This window comes from Trichechus manatus, unplaced genomic scaffold (genome assembly GCF_000243295.1).
Source record: "Trichechus manatus latirostris isolate Lorelei unplaced genomic scaffold, TriManLat1.0 scaffold00279, whole genome shotgun sequence".
Classification (NCBI taxonomy): domain Eukaryota; kingdom Metazoa; phylum Chordata; class Mammalia; order Sirenia; family Trichechidae; genus Trichechus; species Trichechus manatus.
In genome coordinates, this window is record NW_004444215.1 from 1,711,044 (window position 1) to 1,723,899 (window position 12,856).

The window sequence follows — 12,856 nt, forward strand, 5'->3', positions numbered from 1 at the left end:
AGGAAGTCAGGGGACTCTCCAAGGACAAGACCAGTCACTCACGTACATGCCTGTGCAAACACACACACACGGAATAACCGTAAGCTGGGCCTGGGAATGGGGAGGAGCAGCCTGGGCCGAGACTACATGTCCTTAGCATGCTGCTGTCAAAGAGACTGAGGCCTGGGCCAGCAGTGGGACAGGGGGGCCCTTGAAGGGGGCTGAAGTAGTTCTGGGTTGACAGCCACAGACACAGATCTCTGGAGGAAAGCCCCCTCACTTGGGCCCGTAGGATGGAGGTGGGCAGATGGGGAGGCTCAGGTGCAAAGGCGGGAGTCCAGGATCTAGAATATCACCATCAGAGCTGAGCAGGCCCTGCAGCCACACCGACTGTGGGAGTTCTCAGAGATCCTGACCAGACTAATGGCAGGGGGGCCCAGGAGTGTGGGGCTGGGGGCAGAGCCTGAAGAGAGGGTTATCAGGACTGGGATCCAGGTGGGACTGACAGGCCTCCTGGAGAAGGACAGGGAGAGGCAAGCTGCCTGGAATAAGAACCACCTCAGGGTGCTCACACACACGTGGCTTGCTGGGTCATAGAGGAGGCTGAAGAGACATGATTGGTTTCTGGAAATAATGTGAGGGTCTCCAGCAGGCTGAGGCCCCACCTGCCCAGGACTGTGCTCTGGGGAAGCTGCTACAGGTCACACACCCCAGAGAAAGATGGCAGCCTGGTGGGTCACCCCAGAGGTCTCTATGCCAACCTAACTACTGGGATCTTGTTTTTCATCTTCTAGAACAACTGAAAGGCTCTGTACATACTGCAACTGTGAGATTCGAGACTGTCCAAAGATCACTCTGGAACATCTTGGCATCTGCTGCCACGAATATTGCTTTAAGGTGAGGAAGAGGCGCGTCTTGGTTTTCTAATGCTGCTGTACCAAATACCACAAATGGGGGAGCTTTAAAGAACAGAAACTTATCGTCTCACAGTTCCAGAGGCCAGAAGTCCTGAGTCACGGTGTCGCCAGGGCCACAGTCTCTCTCAGCTTCTGGTAGCCCAGGTGTTCCTTGCCTTGTAGATGTATCTTCACACGGCTGTCATCTCTCTGTGTGTCTTCTCTCTTATAAGGACACCAGTCAGGTGGGATGAGGACGTCATGTTAACCTACTGATAACATTTTCAAAGACCCTATTCCCAAGCAAGGTCACATTCAAGGTACCTGTGTCCTAGCCTGGCCTGTAGCAGAAGGGGGCTACCGCTGCAGATAGCTGGCTGTGGTCATTCATTAGGCATTCACAGGAGAGGCAGCTTCGAGAGTGACAGGAGGGTGGAGGGGCTGTCCTGCTAGGGTACCCTTCCCTGTCTTGCTGTTCCTAGTCCCCATAGCCCCCACCGGCTGCCCAGCTTGGACCTTTCATTGGACCTTAACTGTCACCGTTAATGGTCCCCAGCCCCTCTTACAACAGCAGTGACAGCTGGCTCTTCCTGAGCGCTCACTGCATGCCTGGCCCCTGGCTGGGTGCTCCACAGGGGCCACTTCACCGAATTCTCTGAGCAACCTGGAGAAGGCGGGCCTGCTAGCACGCCCATTTTAGAGATGACCAACAGGGACTCCAAGCGTCAGTAACTTGCCCAGGCTACACAGCTTAGGATTTTGTGTGTGTGTGTTTCTGAGGTTTGGGTTTTGTTTCTGCTTTGAAGTCCAGGCTGTGACACGTTTGTTCATTTGGAAGTCGTGCTATCACGGAGGAGCCTTGGCTCGGTGTGTTGCTCTCTAGCTTAGTGTCCAGTATCTGCGACTGTTGCTTTCTTTTCCAGTGTGGGATTTGCACTAAACCAATGGGTGACCTCCTGGATCAGATCTTCATTCACCAGGACACCGTCCACTGTGGGAAATGCTACGAGAAGCTTTTCTAGGTGGGTGCCGGCACCCCAAAGATCAAGCAGCCACAAAACACATTTGGGGGAAGAAATCTGCCTGGTCTCTTCCTGAATCTAACGTGGGGTGTAGCCTTTGTGCGTGGAGGTCGGAGTCCCTGTGTCCCTAGGCCCTATGATACTTTGAGGTCTCAGGTGTTCTGGATAGAGACCCTCCCTGGGGACACTTCCAAGGTTTAGGGGCCGCTGTCTCTTCCTCACAGGACGCTCCTTCCACCCAGCCCCTCAGCCAAGCCTCCCCACTGCCCTGGGATGCCAGTTGGGTGTGTGTGGTTAGCCCCATTTTGAAACAAACAAGTAAAGACAGAAAGGGAAGGGGCTTGGGAAGTCATATAGCTCATTCATGGCAGAATCAGACCTCACCCCAGGCCATAGCTCCAGATCTGTCCTCGGCAGCCAAGGAGTTCAGGAAAACAAGATGCAGCTGTGGGGCAGAAGCTGGCAGGGATGGCAGAGATGGTGCTGTCTTTCTGGGGCTGACCTGAAGCCAGAGCTGCATGCTAAAAGCATTGCATGGGGCCCAGTCCCCACAGTATGCTACCTTTCTGGAACTTTGCAGCCCCTCCACTTCAGCAGCTTCTCAGCCCGAAGCACAGAGCAGAATATCTCCCTTGAAGGTGACTGGAACAGGTGGCACCCAGGCTCTCCACCAGGTCCCTGCCTGTTGCGCCTTCTCTCTGGAAGACACACGGAGCTGGGCCACGGCCCCTGACCGCCCGGGGCCTCACATTGCTCATGGGGTTGAATGCGTCGTTCCTTCCTATGTCATATTTCCTTGTGGTTTCTTTTGCGCCTGCAGGCTGAGAAGACACTGAGGACTTCCGGACAAGTCTGGCTGCCCCCAGCTGCCCTGCGCCTCCCCTCTCCCCGTTTGATTGCGTTACGCTTTTGCTCTCTGCAAGCTGAATTCGCTCACGTCCAGTATTGTATCTCGATGATCCTATGATAGTTCATTGCGCGTGTAGCTCTCGGTAGTTTATAAAGCACTTCACATTCATGATCTTATTTTAGGCTCCGTCAGGAGGATCGAACAAGAGCCCCATCTTGCTTCCTAATGAGTTGAGGTGGCCTGATAATTAGGCGTGGGCAACCGCTGAGCGACTGAGTGCCTGTGGCATTCTGGTCCACAGCTCTGAGTGGACCTCAGGGACATGAGAACAGAAAGATTCGCCTGAGGCTTTGGAGGGGCCAAGCAGAAGGCTGCTGGCGGTCCCTGGGGCAAAATGCAGAGATAATACTTAGCTTGTCCATTCGCCATCCACTTTGGAAGTAGCAGGTTTCAATGCCTCCACCCTGCCACGTACTGTTCTCTGTGTGAGTTGTCCGAGCAGGGGTGTGGGCCTGCACTGGGAGTACACACCATCAGATCGCAGCTCTCCAGGATGTGGCCTTAGGAGGTTCCTGACCAAAGGCAGGCGTCTGTGGGACTCTTGATGGCTGAGGAATGCCTTTGCCCCCCATTTCTGATCCCTAAGCTTCACACAGAAATGCCCTGAAGTAGGATTTAGGGTGTAGAGACCCTAGTAGGATTAAGAAGGGAGAAAAGCAACTCACATCTCTTGAGACCTGACTCCATAGCAGGCATTTTCACAGAATGATGGCAGAAATCCCTGTAGCTGTCCCATGAAGAGGGTAGTGTGGTCCCATTTTACAGATGAGGCACAGAGAGGTGGGCACTGCGTTGCCCTGTGCAGAGCCATCACTGCCTCTCTCCAGAGCCCACATCTCTCCAGTACTGGTTACCATAGCACTGAGCGTTGATCTCATGCCGAGGGTGTGCCAGGTACTGTGTGGAGGTGACCTAAGTCCCACCAGGCAACACCGCCCTCCTTGGCCCTCACCCAGGAATACGCCTACAGAGAGAGGAAGGGGTGACGTGGCCCTCCTCCTCCTCCCAGGGCCTCCTGGAATACCCCTGAGGTGCTACAAGGGCCAGAATCCTCCCCCCCACCCCGCCACTTCACATGCTGGGAGTGGATTTGACTCACAGCCCTCCCCAAAGAGGAGTCTCCCAGGGGCTGGCCATCTGAGCAGAGGGACTGGACTGGCTGCCAGTGGGCCCAGCATGGCTTTGTAAACGCTCTCGAGGAGGAGCAAGCTTAGAGGTTTTCTGATGGAAAATGAGGTCCTCCTCTATTGATTACATTGCAAAAGGCCCCTTCGTCTCTCCAGTTTCCAAGCCCAGTGCACAGTGGCTTCTGGGCTTGTTCCTCCTCCTGAGTGGGCAGAGGGGGACATTACGTTTATCTGTGTAGATGTACATCACACTGACTATGGAGGAAAAAGATAGTAAACGCTCCCCACACCGACACTGAACGTGGCCTGGCCTTCTGCGCGTCTAGCCCCCAGCATGGGACTTGGCACGTAGGAAGTGCCAGCCCACTCGCGCGGAATACGTGAGGGAAGGATTGGGAAGGCGCTCCTTTGGGTGGGGAGGTGCCAGCCCGAGTCTCAGCGCACGCCCAGCTGATGGACTCCAAGACACGGAGACCCAAGAGAGGCTGGCCGCCCCGCCTTTAGGGAGGTGTTAGAACCAGCACACAGGACATTGAGAGAAAGCTTACACTTCAAAGTTGATTTTGATCCCAAACAGACTTGCTCGTGTCTCCAAAGGCCCGGAATTCTGCAGACGTCAGGAAGCGGGCTGGGTGCATTACGTTTTTCCTTCCTTCTCGTTGCCTGGTGTTTCTAATCAGACTTCAACTTAACCCACCTTAATGTACACGATGATAATAAATGGTATTACGAGTCAGTGTTAAGGTTTCATTGTTTAAGTGTAATAGTTTGGGGTATTGGGCTGTGTGGTTTCTTCTCCTGTTCCCGGAAACCATTGTCAACAAAAGCAAACAAACACTCTAAGAAGTATTAAATCGAGAGAGAAACAAACGATTTGTCATTTACACAAGTGTACAACTCAGTGACAGTCATTACGTTCCTAATGTGCAACCATTACCACTATGCGATAACTCCCCCTCCCCCGGCCCCGGGAACCTCTCATCTACGTTTTAGGCTCCTAACATCTTAACGAGGACTGTTTTATTCTCTCAGGTCCATCCTCCCCGTCAGGACCTCCTTCCGGTGACCAGGAGCTCAGGCCCTCATGAGCCCATCCTGTCCGTGGACAGCCCAGCTGAGGGGAAATCTGCTTCCCTTTGTCACCCGCTGTAGCACAGTGGTTAAGAACCACGGTGAGCTATGACTGCTAACCCAAAGGTCGGCAGTTTGAATCCACCAGGCGCTCCTTGGAAACCCTACAGGGCAGTTCTACTCTGTCCTGTAGGGTCGCTATGAGTCGGAATGGACTCGATGGCCAGCCCCTAAAATAGATGACTTCTCATGTTCCCCTCTTCTCCCAGCTCACACTCTGGTCCCTTCAACTCAGCCTGGACAGTAATTCTGAATACACGTCTCTCAAAGGCCCTCCTCAGAGGTGCCCCCACTGGAACCCAACCCCCCTGGGGTGTACCAATCCCCAAGCCCGCGTCATGAGGGCTCAGTACCCTAGGCTGTCAGTACCCTGTTGAACTTTCATTCTGCCTGTCAACTGAGCTGTGCTTCTGAGTCTTGTATCTGAAAATGCAATCTGCAGGCATCAAACCCAGGGACAAAAAGGGTGACCAAGAAGGCCAGAGATAGAAGACATGGCACTCAGAGAGCTCCCTCCACCACTGAGCAGCGACCTCGGGCTCCGGTGTTCAGTAGCTGAGTCCATCTAGCTACTTTCTCACCCCAAACGTGGGCACCAAGTTGGCTCCAAAGGGCACAACCGGGAGAGGGTGGGGGAGGTTTCGCTGCCTGCACAATCGATCACTGCAGCAGTAGCTTCTAACTGGCTCTTCCGGGGACTCTCAGTTGGTGACAGTGCGTGGCATAAAGACCTAAAGGAAAAATAGGGTAGTGTCCTTTTTAAAAGTCACTTAGCATACTCTAGCAAGAAAATATCTATTGAGCATTATGTTCTGTTAAGCACTATATGGCATCAAAGTGACAATAGCACTTGAAAGATTAGATAGGAAACTTAGGGGAAGAACAGCTTAGAAAAGGAGGGTGGGGATGTAATCAATGTCACTGAATTGTACATGTAGAAACGGTTCAATTGGCATATGTCCTGCTGTGTATATTCTCAACAACAACGACAAATTAAATGAATTAAAAAAAAAGAAAACCCTATGGCGGACAGTTCTGGTCTGACACACGAGTACAGTCCATTGTGGTCAGAGAACACACTTGGTAGGATTTCATTCCCTGTAAATGTACCGGGGCTGCTTTTATGGCCTTGTGTTTTGCTTAGGAGGAGCCCTGGTGGCGCAGTAGTTAAGCACTGGGCTGCTAAACGAAAGGTCAGCAGTTTGAACCCACAAGCCGCTCTGCAGGAGAAAGATGTGGCGGTCTGCTTCCGTGCAGATTATACAGCCTTGGAAACCCCGTGGGGCAGGTCTACCCTGTCCTCTAATATAGCCATGAGTTGGAATCGATTCGACAGCCATGGGTGTGGGTTTGGTTTTTGCTTTGCTTAGAATGTGCTCCGCATGGACAGGGCCTTCTGCTGGAGAAGTGCCTACCTCTGAAAGCTGCTCCATGTTGCTCGTCACCCATAAGGCCCACTGCACACTGTGCTCTGCCTGGAAACACCCTGCTTGTGGGGGCCATCTGGTTGTGCACGTCTCTTGCACCCGGCCCTCTGCCTCTGCTGGGGAACGTGGTACTCACAGGGCTGCTCGGTCACCTTCGTGCCACGGCCCCTGCTGGTGAGTCCCTCACACAAAGCTTTCTCTTAGGAGCTGTCCTGATCAGTGTCCTCTGCTTGCAAGTGCCCTCTGCAGGACTCTTAGCCTTCAAATGCCCTTGTTTCAGCGTCTCTGACCATGAACGGAGGAGGCCCGTGACTCCTGTCCCTGGAGGTCTTCTGCACACTTTCAGCTTGTCACTCCCCTGTAGTAAATGTCTGTCTGTCAATCACTCAGCAAGCATTGATTCAGTGTCCATCATATACCACCCCCCCCACCCATGTCTGCCAGTCTGTCGTTCTGTGGTGGCTTAGGTGTTGCTGTGATGCTGGAAGCTATGTCACTAGTATTTCAAATACCAGCAGGGTCATCCATGGTGGATAAGTTTCAGCAGAGCTTGCAGACTAAGATGATGAAGAAAGGCCTGGCGATCTGCTTCCAAAAATTAGTCAGTGAAACCCTGTGGATTACGACAGAACATTGTCTGATACAGTAGGTTGGAAGGCACTTAACAGACACAGTGGCCACCACAATGGACTCACGAGCCAACCGACGACTGGGAAGATGACCAAAGACCAGGCAGTGTTTCCTTCTGTTGCGCACAGGGTCACCATGAGTCGGAACCGACTCGACGGCAGCTGATGGCAACAACAACAATCCCCCGTTCGCCCAGTGAGAGGCCGCGGGCCTCCACCCCAGGCCGTCTACACCACTGCTTCACCCACCACCTTGACTCTGCCGGCCCATGTCCCCTCAGAGCACCTCCAGGCTAGAGGGCTCCCCCAGGGCTCCCAGTGCCTCCTCATTGTCTCGTGGAGGCCGCCTGGCCTCACTCACCCGCCTCACCTTCTCCCAGAGCCGTCCTCCTCCTCCTCCGGCGCTCCCTCTCTCAGCCAAGGGCACTGTGCCCACCCGCTCAGTCAGCCAAGCCCAGGGGCCACCTTGACGCTCTCTCCTTCCCCTCTCCCCAGAGCCTGCCCATCGGTCCGGTCCTGTGGACTTCCTTCTACCCTGTTGCACCTGCCCCCTCCCCGCCGTCACCACTGTCACTGGTAGATGTCAGCTGCTGCAGGCAGGGTCCTCGCTCACTGCTCTCTGCATTCACGGAGGGGACAGTCACGTGACAAAGCTCACCATTTCAGTGCACGGTTCACTGGCATTTCGCACCGTCACTGTGCCGCGCAGCCACCACCGCTACCCATTTCCAACCTTTTCAAGCAGAAACTCGGTGCCCCCCGAGTGCCGACCCCCTGGCCCGGTAACCACAAAGGAACGCTGATCCCTGCATATTCCAGACTTCTGCTGAGCTTTCCGTCTCAGTGAGAGCATACCGTACGTGCCCTTTTGTGTTGACTTTTCTCCCTCCAGGTAACATTTTCACGCTCCACCCACGTTGTGACGTGTGGGGACTCATTTCTCTTTCATACCGCATAATATCCCGTGGGATGTACGGATGGACCACATTTTGTTTATCCACCATCTGTGGATGGGCATTTAGGTTCTTTCCACCTTTTGTCTATCGTGAATACTGCTGCTATGGACGCTGGGGGACAAGTCCCTGTCTGAGTCCCTGCCTTCAGGTCTTTGGGTCTACAGCCAGGAGCGGAATGGCTGGGTCAGTGCCCGGTAACTCTCTCTGTTTAACCTTTGAGGAACCGCCACACTATTTTCCACAGCGGCTGCCCATTTTCCATTCCCACCAGCACCGCACAAGGGTGAAGAGGTTGCTGTCCGCTCCCTCCAGACAGCCCTCTACACAGCAGCCGCAACCTGCATTAAGCATAAAGCCAACGCTGTCTTCCGTCACGCTGAAAACCCCTTGGCGGCTCGCGCTGCCTTGAGGCCTACGAGGCCCGCGGGTCCCAGCCCTCCCTCCCCCTGCACCTGGCACCCCTGGGCCTTTGTACAAGCTGCTCCCTCTTCCAGAAGTGCTAGAACAGCTCCCTCCCCGCCTTCAGGTCTCAGCTGAGACAGCCTTCCCTCCCTGGCCTCCCTGGCCGGCTGGGCCAGACTCTGTCCTCCACAGGGGCCCGGCCCTGCTCCCCTCCTCCCAGCCTCCCTCCTACCTGTGCTCAGGCCACATTTTTGTGAAATGTTGTTGCCGAATCCACCTGCCCTTGCCTCGTGCAACCCAAGAGCCTCCTGCCGTTGGGGAGTCCTGGGCCAAGACCACACCGCCTGTGTCTCTGGGCGGTAGGGCAGGGGAGGGACCGTTCTCTCCCCGGAGAGCCTTGGGGGTGAGTCCCACCCCCTCCCCAACTCCCCCTTTCTTTCCCCAGAGGCACCCCGCTGCCCTTCCCTCCCTCCAGTACTCAGCAGTCCCAGGCGGGGAGGCCAGACTGCAGTTTCCACGGTGGGTTTTTACTGAGGGAACCCCGGGAGGCTCCCGGCCCGAGGGCGGAGGGGCCAGGAAAGGCACACGGCGGTGGGGTCCCCCTCTTCCGGCAAGGGCCGGCTCAGCACAGACGGTGCCCCCGGCAGACCCCTCTTTGGCACTGAGCTGGGGACGCTGGCGCCCGCGCTCCTGGCAGCCAGAGCCACGGCGGGCAGGCGGGCGGGCGGGCGGCTGGCAGTGTAGGCTGGCGGCGGGCGGCGCCGGGGGCTGCGGCTTGGCACCGGGTGGGAGGCTGCTGCTCCGCCCGGCCTCCCCCACTGGCAGGAGGCTCACGCGGCCATCAGGACAGATATAAACAGAGAATCCAATAAGTTAGGTTTGGGCACGAGAGAAGGCAGGCTAGGGACCGAGAAGGACAGAGCTCCCCCGTTCTCGTCTCGCCCATCAGCCAACGCTAGGCAGTCTTTTCCCCGAAGGGCTCCGCGAGGCAGCACAGGCCCACCCGCTCCATCCGCCCGTCCGTGGTCCCCGGCAGCTGTTTCTGGGGCAGGAGGGCGCCCACGGCGCTGGAGCCACTGCCGGGCACACCGCGTGGCGGCAATAAAGGGACGGGACACGGTCTTCAAGGGACAAAGGGGTGGCTAGAACGGGGACTTGCGTCTCAGGCCCGGCACAGACTTGGGCTGGCGCTGGGGAGCTGGGCACTGCGGGGAGATCCCTGCTCATCCCTGCCCGCTCACCAGTACCGGGGTGGGGGCAGGACTGTGGGCCCCCCACTGAGGAAAAGTAACGGACTCAACTACACTAACAGGTCACAGTGATCGACTCATGGCGACCCCGTGTGTGTCAGAGTAGAACTGTGCTCCATAGGGTTGCAATGGCTGATTTTTTCAGAAGTAGATTGCCAGGCCTTTCTTCCAAGGCACCTCTGGGTGGACTTGAACCTCCAAACTTTTGGTTAGCAGTCGAACGCATTCACCGTTTGCATCACCAGGGACCTAGGGGCTGCCCGGGGGCTGCCGCTTCACCCAGGATGTGGTGCAGCCACCACCGCTATCCATTTCCAACCTTTCCATGGCCCCAAACAGAAACTCGGTGCCCCCTAGTTACTCGGTGGTAACTGTATGTTTAATGCAGCTGTTTTTGATTGCCTTTTGCCCAGTGCCTTCACCCAGGGAGCACCGTGTGTGCCAGGCCTGTTGCCCAGGGCCGTCTGCACAATTCCTCTCCAGCTGACTGGCCTCGGAACGCTGGCTCTGCCCTGCCTGCTGCCCGGGCACACTGCCTGCTTTGGAACGCCCTCTGCAGAAGGGCCTCTGCCTGGGAACCCCTCCTGCACGCTGCACTCTCCGCGCTGCCATTGGCACGGCTTCCTCCTCCCGTGATGCCTTCTGCACCTGCTCTCTGCTCGGGCATTTGTGGGTCTCTGCTCTAGAGTGGCCCCTGGCTATGAGATGCTGCTTCCTGTGAGCCCCCAGATTCAAGGCCATTTTCAGTGAATACTGTTCACACGGTCAGGTTCTTAACAGCTTTATCGGGGTAGAATCAACACGCAACAAAGTGCATACATTGCAAGCGGACAATGTGATCAGTTTCGACACATGTACACACCCGTGAAACCATCACCCCCATCACGTTCCTCGTGCTCCTTTGTAATCTCTCCCACCTGCCCCTCCCCCTCCCCGCAACCACTAATCTGCTTTGTCATCAGAGAATAGTTTGCATTTTTTAGAGTTTTATATAAATGGAATCATACACTCTTTTGGGGGGGATGGGAACATTCTGAAACTTAGCTGGGGTGATAGGTGTAAGGATGAAGGCATTTGTCAGGATCCGTCAGACTACACTCAAGATGGGCATATTTTAATATATATTAAGGATCCCTCACTTTTTTTAAAGGAAGGCCTAGTAATGAATTCATCCTACCAGTGAAACGCAGAATGAAGTAAGTCCAGGTGCAGCAGGTACAGTGCTCGGTAGCCAAGAGGTGGGTGTGAGCCAGAACACCTCTGTCCAAGGTGTCACCCTTTGTCTAGGCAGCTGGACAGCGACTTCAAGGAGCCACAGGAGGCTGGGTTGTGAGTGCCCTCAGGTAAAATGTCTCAGCTGGGGCCTGCGCTTTCATGACAGCTCCATGCAGCAGTTTTTGCTTCTCATGAGAGGATTGATTGAACAGCCTCTTAGTGGGTGGTTTTACTATGGTCCGTGTTCCCATTCCCAGGCACAGGAAATATCTGCAACTAAAGGGGATCAAGGAGCCCTGGTGGCACAGTAGTTAGAGCACTTGGCTGCTAACCAAAAGGTCAGCAGTTTGAACCCGCCAGCATTCTGCAGTAGAAAGATGTGGCAGTCTGCTTCCGTAAAAAGATTTACAGCCTAGGAAACCCTATGGGGCAGTTCTGTTCTGTCTTATAGGGTTGCTATGAGTGGGAATCGACTCCACGGCAGTGGGTTTAGTTTTGGTTTAAGGTGACATCTGCAAAGATCTTGCTCTGTGACCTTTAATTTAAAATTGTTTACTTTTCATATTTTAAAAACAAATTCTAGAAAAGCCTGTTCTCGTTTCCCAAATAAAGCAAACTAAATCGATTACGCGACCAAAGCCCCACCACTTCGGACCTTGGAAAGCAGTAAGGGGTTTCCGAGCCTAGATGCTCCAAGGGTGGTCTGGAATCTACCGCATGGCGGTCACCGAGCTTTTGAGAAACGCAGAATCTCAGCCCTGCTCTGAACTCCTGACTCTGAAGCTGCATTTTTATCAAGATGGGGGGTGGGTGTCGCCTTACAGCCGCCCTTTTCTGGACAGTGCCTTGGCCCTCGATGCCAGGCTAACGCTCCTGGCCTCCCTGGGGGAAAGGGCAGCAGATGGGTACCACGTGGCCCTGCAATCAGGAGCCGGGCGGGAGAGTGGAGTGGTTTGCTCGTTGTTTGTCTGGCTCTGTGGGGAGCCCCGACAATTGTCACGTCTTCGTGACACACAGGATGCAGCCGTATGCTCGGCTGTCCCCCAGGAAACACGACCAATCAAAAGTCAGTAGGAACGAAGCCCCGCACCCCGGCCTGTCCTTTGCACACGGGCCAACTCAGGCTGCTTGGAATATGCAAATGAGGAGGGGAGAGGATGACTGTCACTCCACAGCTCCCGTCCAATGAGGCAGAGCCATGTGTAACCTGCCCTGCAAGGGCTGCTGGGCCGGCGGCACGTGGCGGGCTGGAGGCTTCGGGCGGGAGTGCACGCGGCCGGGGGGGTCTGGGCGGGGCAGGGGACCCCAGGGCGGGACCCCCAGTGCGCAGCCGCAAGTGGGCCGTGTGCAGCGGAGTGGGGGGGGGGGGTACCTTTTTAACCCACCCGCGCCAGAACAGACGCGTGGATACCGCGCTTGGAGTGCCTTGCTCCAGACGCTTCTCCACGGGTAAGGTGCGGCTCGGATGGCCTGGGTGACACGGGGGGAACAGGGCGGCCACCCAGCTGCAGGGACTACTATCGCCCCCTCACCCCGGGGTTCCCTGCCGTGCGGGGCCGCCGGGCACTATGGGGGGCTTGTTTTGCACCTCCGTCTGCAGGAAGAAGGGGCTCTCGGCCTCTCTCCTGGCCGCGGCCCACTTCCATCCGTGGGGTGTGCTCCCGCTCCGGGTGGGGGTGTGAGATCGTGGGGAGCGGCGTGGGGATGAGAAGGTGTGGGAGACTGGGGGCAGGGTGGGGTGGGGTGTGAGGAGTTTGGGGATGTGGGATGTGAGTGTGGGGGGGCGACCGGGATACGGGGTGGTGGGTACGGGTGTGAGGGGGATATGGGGGCAGGGTGGGGGCAGATGTGAGGAGGTTAGGGGTGTAGAGTGTGGATGTAGGGGGCGACAGGCATGGGGGTGGGAAGGTGT

General features: G+C 55.9%; 1 protein-coding gene across 1 annotated transcript in view; it reads left to right on the plus strand.

Moving 5' to 3' along the window:
• The window catches only part of ZNF185 (zinc finger protein 185 with LIM domain), a 38,673-nt gene extending 36,750 nt beyond the window's left edge, over window positions 1-1,923 (plus strand). Inside the window, exons 20-21 of the mRNA XM_023725023.1 lie at window positions 774-876; window positions 1,799-1,923. Coding sequence (XP_023580791.1) covers window positions 774-876; window positions 1,799-1,897 — 202 coding nt within the window. The 3' untranslated portion in view covers window positions 1,898-1,923. The remainder of the gene's footprint in view (window positions 1-773; window positions 877-1,798) is intronic.
• The last annotated feature ends 10,933 nt before the right edge of the window (window positions 1,924-12,856 follow it).